At 48.1% G+C, this 7,757-nt stretch overlaps 1 protein-coding gene across 1 annotated transcript; it reads right to left on the reverse strand.

The window, feature by feature from the left end:
• Nucleotides 1–6,349: 6,349 nt before the first annotated feature.
• On the reverse strand, nt 6,350–7,523 carry LAESUDRAFT_758370 (uncharacterized protein; the record flags this gene model as incomplete). The annotated part of the gene is made up of 3 exons (XM_040912442.1): nt 6,350–6,656; nt 6,718–7,461; nt 7,519–7,523. The coding sequence occupies 3 exons, from the start codon at nt 7,521–7,523 to the stop codon at nt 6,350–6,352; spliced, it is 1,056 nt and encodes a 351-aa protein (XP_040765553.1).
• Between the last annotated feature and the right edge of the window lie 234 nt (nt 7,524–7,757).

Below are 7,757 nucleotides of genomic sequence, written 5' to 3' on the forward strand. Positions count from 1 at the left end.
CCCAATTATCCTGATTGGTTGCCTAATAATAACCCACGGAGACGGAGCTCCTCTTGAGCACGCAATATGGCATTATGGCGATTGCGACATATGACACCATGCCGAGGAGTTCGGTGTCACATGACAATGCCGAGAGAGATCCGAGGTCATGTGACTGGATGCCTCGTTTATCTTATCTCATTAGGTCACGTGACTTCTTGTGCGACGAGAAATGATGAAAAATGATATGCTCCTTAATAGCATTTGTTCCTATAATGACTTTGTCAGGTAAAACTGTGACATCACCCCCTTCTCAAGGTTCATCGTCCCGATGAGCCAAAGCCTTTGGCGCCTCATATGGTTCGCTTTGCGAGTGAACTATCTGCTTCAGAAATGATTCCTGGAGCATAACGTTCGCATATGAGTTGTGCGACACGATCGCCTGTTCTGACCTCGAATGGTTTGCTGGTCATATTAACGAGAAGCACCTTGATTTTCCCTGTGTAATCTGGGTCAATTACCCCTGCTGCGACATCGATTCCTTTGAGGGCTAGCCCACTTCGGGGGGCCACTCGAATGTATGTCCACTTTGGGGGATCGACCGCAAGTCCGGTGCCAATGAGCATTCGGGAGTGTGGGGGGATATCTATGTCTTGTATGGACTTGACATCCCAGCCAACAGCTTCTGCAGAACCCTTGTAGGGTGCTCTGGCATTTGGATGGGTGCAGAAGAAGACCATGAATTCATCAGGGTGATCAGACAGAGCGATTTTGTGTGCTTTGCGTGTTTGCGGCTTTGCTCTTAGAGCGTCTGGGTGTGTCTTATGAAATTCCTCTACTTTGTCTTTGACATTTGTGAGGTTTTCCAATGGTTCCCAAGTATTATCGCTGTGGTCGTAGTCCACCCATTTTATGAGATACTGGGTTTTGTTATACCTGACTCTTGAATCCAGGATGTCTTCTACGTCCCATTCTTCCTCTCCGTCAATGATGACTGGAGGGTTAGGGGGAGGTACACATCCCGGGATAGAGTCTTGATGGAACATTATAAGCTTAGAAGCGTGAAACACGGGATGTATCTTCATGTCCGCTGGTAGTTGCAGTTTGAATGATATGACTCCGATCTTTTCGAGGATCTTGAATGGTCCATAGTTTTGAGTCGCCAGCTTTTGGCTTTTGACTTTGACGTGAAGATCTTTTCCTCGAATAAGCACTTCGTCCCCTACTTTGAAAGGAACGTCCTGCTTTTTAAGGTCGAAGTACCATTTCATTTTTTCTGCTGCTAACAATAAAGCGGCACGAGCTTGTTCCTGTGCTTGATCGCGGTTGTGGAATAGGTGTTCCAGGGATGGATGTTGTATTCCTTCCAGTACGTCTGGCACCATTCGGGGGTGTCGACCATGCTCAATGAAAAATGGAGACAGGCCTGTTGATTCTGAAGCTTGGTTATTGTATGCGAATTCCGCTGTGGGCAATAGCGTGGCCCAATCAGTTTGTCGGTAATTGCAATACATGCGCAGATATTGCTCCAGAATTTGATTGACTCGCTCGGTCTGTCCATCTGTTTCAGGGTGATAAGCTGTAGACATCGTAGATTTGATATGAAGTTTCTGGCAGAACTCCTGGAATAGCTTGGCTGAGAACTGTGTGCCTCGATCGGATATGATCTGCCGGGGAATTCCGTGGAGTTTGAATACTTCAGTGTAGAAAATCGACGCTACTTGAGATGCTGTCACCATGTCGTCTACTGGGTAGAAGTGAGCATGTTTGGTGAATCTGTCGACGACTACCAAAATGGCAGTCTTCTTTTCTCCCCTATGGTCCGGCTTGGCGGTAACTGCATAATCAGGTCGCATGTAACCATTTCCCAAGGTCCTTCTGGCACTGGGTTAGGTTGAAGTAGTCCGTAAGGCTTCTGTTTGCTCGTCTTGTTTCTTTGACAGGTTACACAGCCTTGGACGTACTTCTTAACATCAATGGTGAGCCCTGACCACCAATAATTCCTGCTAATCAGTTCTTGCGTCTTCCATCGTCCAGGGTGTTCGGCCGTGGAGATGTCGTGGTGTAGCTTGATCAGCTCATTCCGCAGCGTAGAGTCCTTTGGAACGTAGACCTTTCCTCTTCTGAGCAGCAATCCATGCTCGAAGTTCCACTCTTGGAGGTCTTTTCTGAACTCTCGCTTGCCAGTTTTTAGTAGGTGCTGGTAACCTTTGGTCATTTCGTCATCTTGTAGTGCCGATTTCACTCTTTCTAGAAGTTTTGCATCGTCAACTTCGGAGGAATGAGTGGCTGAGATCGCATGGATGGCAAAGTATTCGGGTCGAAGCAGAGTTTGCCCTGAATTGTCATTGCTCACCCCCTTCTCATGATCTGGCCTCCTGGACAGAGGATCGGCACGCATCATTGTCTTTCCGGGGCAGTGACGGAGAATAAAGTTAAATCTTGTAAGGTAAAGTGACCATCGAGCTTGTCGTCTGGTCAGTGTCTGAGCTTGCCATAAATAGGTAAGATTAAGGTGATCCGACCATATCTCAACCGGATGCGGGTGTCCTTCAAAGTATTGCCTATATTCTTCCAATGCCCGAATGATAGCTAGCATTTCCTTGTCATAAATCTCATAGTTACGCTCGTGTTCATTGAGTGACTTGGAGTAATAAGCGACAGGATGCCAGAGTTCATCTTCTCCCAACTGTTCAAGGACTGCGCCTGTGGCAAAGTCTGAGGCATCTGTCTCTAGTCTAAAGGGACAGATTGCGTTGGGGAGTGCTAGGATTGGGGTGAAAGTGAATGCAGTTTTGAGGGCCTCGAATGCCTTTTGTTGAGGATCTTCCCATTTCCATGGTGCGTCCTTACGTGTTAATAGAGTCAAGGGTCGGGTCATCGATCCGAAATCCTTGATGAATCGTCGATGGAAATTTGCTAGACCAAGGAATGCTTGTACTTGCTTTACCTTGGTGGGCACCGGCCATTTGAGCATGCCGTCGACCTTCTCTGAGTCCATCTGTATCGACCCTTTTGAGATTATGAGTCCGAGAAACTTGATGAAAGTAGTCGCAAAGTGACACTTTTCTGGTTTCACGAACAGGTCATTGTCTCGGAGTCATTGTAGAACCTCTTTGGTCAAACAGTCATGTTCCTCCTGGTTATCCGTAAAGATGATGATGTCATCTATATAGACTGCTACCTTTCCAGTGCGAATGAGATCACCTAGAACGTCGTTCATCATGGCTTGGAAGGTGCTAGGAGCATTACAGAATCTGAAGTACATTACAGTGGGTTCGAATAACCCTCTATGGGTAATGAACGCTGCTTTTTCCTCATCTCCCTTGCGAAGGCATACATTGTTGTACCCCCATCTCAGGTCTAGTGTAGTAAATATGCTAGCCCTTGAGAGTCCGTTAATGAGATCGTTGATTTGGGGGAGTGAGAATTTGTTCTTCTTGGTGACACTGTTTAACGCCCTGTAGTCTTGAACTAGTCTAAGAGAGCCATCCTTCTTTTTGACGAAAAATACCAGAGCGGCGTAAGGGGATTTAGATGGTCGAATGTAGCCCTTGGCTTGTTTGCCGTCAATCTATTCATCGAGCGAGTTCTTCTCTCGTAAAGACATAGGGTATACTTTTGCTGGTCTCGGGATTGCCGCGTCTGAGACAAGATCAATTGTGTGATTGTAGGGCTTACGCATCGGCATTCTTTCCGAGCTCTTCTTCGAGAACACATCTTCAAATTGATGAAATTCTGGAGGGACGAATTTGGACCAATATTCTTTGTCCTGTGTCTCTTCTGCCGGCTTTTCTACCAAATGCTCCTTTTCCTTCTTGCTTATGCCTAGGATGTCATGCACCATGTTACGAAGATCCTGGTCTTGCAAGTCTATCCAGTTAATGAAGTTATCTTCCTGATCCCACCCGTCATCCATGTGTACGTTGGAGAGAATCGCTTCATCTTCGAGTCGAGGTTGCGATAGAAGGTTGACTTCTTCTTCGCATACTTTGACTCGTTGCTTCCTCGTGTGTCTGCATCTTGAGAACGTGACCTCTCTATGTTCCCAGTCAACTCGGGGGTTATGTTCTTGTAAGAACTTCATGCCGAGGATCATCAACATGCATCCAAGGTTTGTGACGAGCAAACTCTCAGTTGATCGGTGCCCCCCGATTAAGATGCTTGTGACTACACGATGAGTAATTGCACCTCCCTTGTTGGGACTGGCGTCTGCGTTGAGAATTCTGATTTCGTGGTTTAGAGGTATCATCTTAAACCCATGCTTTTCAGCGAATCTCTGGTCGATATAGCAAGAGAATGCTCCAGAATCCAATAGTGCCGTTGTCTGGATTTCCCATGATACGAATCTTATCGGTAATTCGATCGAATGTTTAGAGAAACCTGCGGATGCAATATATAGATGGTCACTAGGTACATTCATTCTCACGGTACTAATACAATTGTCCTGAAGTGTGACACCAGACTCATCTACACTTCGTAATGAAAATCCTCTGAGAATTCATCTATCTCGATGATTCTCGCATTGGTGTCCTTAGCCGTTGATGCCAATGCCATTGATGCCGCATCAGTGCTTGTCTTCACCTTGCCCTTGCCTTTGCTGGATGGTGGAGTAGTCGAGGTTGTGCTCATGCCATGAAGTGCAGCAATTGCTTGTTCCAGTGCCGCAATTTGAGCTGATGAGCCCGTGCTACTTTCTTCTTCCACCTGTCGCACGTTCGTCGCCTTGCTCTTCCCTTTTCCTTGCCCTTGCTTCAGGGCGGATCGTGTCTGAAACTGCTTGCCCTTGTATTCAGGCTTGGGGGAAGGACACCGCTTTCCCCGTTCGTAGGCATGCTTTCCGCAAAACAAACATAGTTTGTTTGCCAGCCACCTGTCTTGTTTCGGGGAGAGTTCATGTGCAATTCGTGCACTTGTGTCCATTGCATTAGGGTCTTTGGGAGCCACTGCTTTGGTTGCTGTGGTTTGTCCAGTAGACTTGTTGCCTGTCATTTGCTGAAGATGTTTGATTTCAATCTCCAGGCAGAACTCGAGATAATCCATCCAGGTGGTTGGAATCTTCGAGGGGTCTAAAGTCTCAGTTACTGACATAACCGTTTGGATATGGGTCGACCGTTGTTCCCTAATTTTGACGATCAGATCTTCGTCAGAATATCCTGATTCAGGAGCATAAGCCCTGAAATTTTCTGCAAAGGCGATCATTGTTTTGTGGCGGATTGCGCAGTGTGCATCTAGCAGGGATTGTGCCGTGCGCTTGGGGTCAAGCATTTTGTATGCCATTTCCAGTTTCTGAGTATATTCTGCCCATGTGCCGACGTCTTGTCCGGAGGCGAGCTTGGTTGCATACTCTTTCATGTATAGAGCTGCTCCTCCTTCCAGATGTGCATTGGCCTGCCGAATTTTATCCTTGTCATCCGTAAAATGATTGTAGTCGAGCCAAATGAGAAGGTTTGTGAACCAGGTCTCGAAGTTTTCGGACGACTTCCTCCCTGAGTATTTGGGAGGGTCTGGGAGCTTGATTCGGCGGGGTGATTGACTGGATTGACCAGCCGGTTGTTGGATACCTTGGGGAGGTGCATTGATGATGACATTGTTGAGTCTGGACTCTAAGCCAACGATGTAGGTGGTGATCTTCTCCTGTGCCTCCTTCAGAGTGACCATATTGCTGTAAAGGGCATCCATCTGACCCTTTACTTCATCCTTGTAATCTTCGAAGTCCTTGCGGATTGCTTGGGCTTCGAGCGTCAGATTGTTTTTTGACTTGATGAGCCGTTCATTATCGGCAGAGAGGGTGCCGATCTGGGCTCTTGCGGTCTTTAACTGATCTCGCATTTCCACTGCCATTATTTCGACGTGGATGCGAGCCAGTACTTCATCTTCCAACGCGGCCACCATGCGCTCGTGTCGCTCATCCATTTTTTGTCGTAAGGCTTCATACGAGCTTACAACGTCTCTCATGACGAATGATCGCACCACGTTCATTACCCATTCCTTAACGTCGTTTGGGATGGTGTTTGGTGTGGCAGCATTGGCGGCTTCCTCGATGGTTGCGTAAGGAACTCCCTGTCATTTCCAAGTCTGAGGTGTGGAGAATGCTGGCAGGGTGGTGGGTGATGGGTTTCTGACTACTCCCGACACCTTGGGTGTGCTGCTAGTAAAGGGTTCATCCACAGAGGCAGCTGGTCCTGCTTCTGATGGCGTAGAAGGGGCATTGCTCCTTCAAGGGTCTGTAGGTTCACTAACGGTGTGTCCTCCTGGGAACGCAACGCCTCCAAGATCATATTGAGACATTGGGATCGATGTTGAAGATAGTGGGGATGAGGTGACGGACAATGTGTAATTTGGTCGATTATTGGTCTCAATGTTTTATCTAGAAGGGTTCGGGGTCTTCCTCGATAAGTCCTTCTTCTTCTAGTCCCTCTCGTAGAGATTCTGCTCGGTAGTGCCAATATTTCCGTTCTTCCTCAAAATCTGGAATGAGGCGGAATGGTGCCGAGTAGGTGGTGTAGGCATGTACTTGTACCATGTAGTGGTAAAGTACTTGCTGCCAGTTGGTGACGAGAGGTTGATAGATGAAGTACGCAGTGCAGATGACTGTGAGTTGTCCCTGTGCTGGGCGATAAAAGTCCACGATGTAGTTCTCATATATGAAGCCGATCACGTATCTCGGCATGAAACTTGGATACAAAAAATATTACTGGTCTTCAATAAGGCCAGTAGCACGACTCCTTCTCAAACTTCACTATCTCCTTGCCTACGCGCTCCTGCTCCTTATTGATTCCCTTGAAGGGAATCTTCCCTAGTCCTACGCAAAGCTTGATAGCAATGCACTTGTCGACGAACGTGAAATCGTGCCCGGCTCTGATGCGCTCGTTTATTACTGATAGGTGTCGAAGAATTCTATCTCGGCACTTCAACTGCTCCTCTGTGAACTTGGCCGCGATGTGAGGCTGCTGCAGGACTTTGTATCGCTGAATGGTAGCGTATACGGTCAGCGCAATGTTCTCGGGGAGAGTACCTTTGGGATTTTCGTGGATCCCACGAGGATGGTAGCTCTTTGAGAGCGCGAAATTGAGAACGTCGATGGCGGAAAATGTAGCGTAGGGGTGAGGGGGTTGGAGTGGAATGGACGGGGTAAGCGCGTCTCTTGGAATTCCTTCGAGCCAGAGGCTAACCTTGCGCTCCTGTTGGCGACGCTCAGCTGTAATGCCTTGTGAGCTGGCTTGTGGGGGCTTCGCTTGGACGAGATTCCCCTGAGTCAGACGGTGAGTGCGCCGGGGATCGCGTTGGTATGGGTGGTAGCGCTCGTTGGGCGGAACGATACCGTTGTGTACTTGGGGTGCTTTACCGGTCGATGCAGCGCTATTCCTTTTGAAGGAAGGAAGCGGCTTAGGCGGTAGAGACGCAGAGGAAGTGTATGAGGGAAGTGATGTGGAAATAGGCCTGCCCTGGGCCAGAGTGTCTCTGGGCAAAAATGCGCGGCTACCAGTGTTAGACACTTGGTAGGGGCGTAAAAGGTCAGTCTTATTCTAATGTCACGGCATGCCGATGACAAAGATAGATAACCAAATAGAGAGTCCCCTTGAGGATCTCCTGGACAGGAGCCTACAGCGACGAGCTGTGACGATACGACGTGCCCACTGACGAGGCCCGAGTGCTAGTCGCAGAGTATGACTTACTGGTGAGGCAGAGGGCGTTATCACAGGATGAGAATGCAAATAGATTGTATAGCACACTGAGAGTGTCTGGTAAGACCCCTCTGTGATGGTAGTGGTGGA

This window comes from Laetiporus sulphureus (assembly GCF_001632365.1).
Source record: "Laetiporus sulphureus 93-53 unplaced genomic scaffold LAESUscaffold_14, whole genome shotgun sequence".
NCBI classification, from domain to species: domain Eukaryota; kingdom Fungi; phylum Basidiomycota; class Agaricomycetes; order Polyporales; family Laetiporaceae; genus Laetiporus; species Laetiporus sulphureus.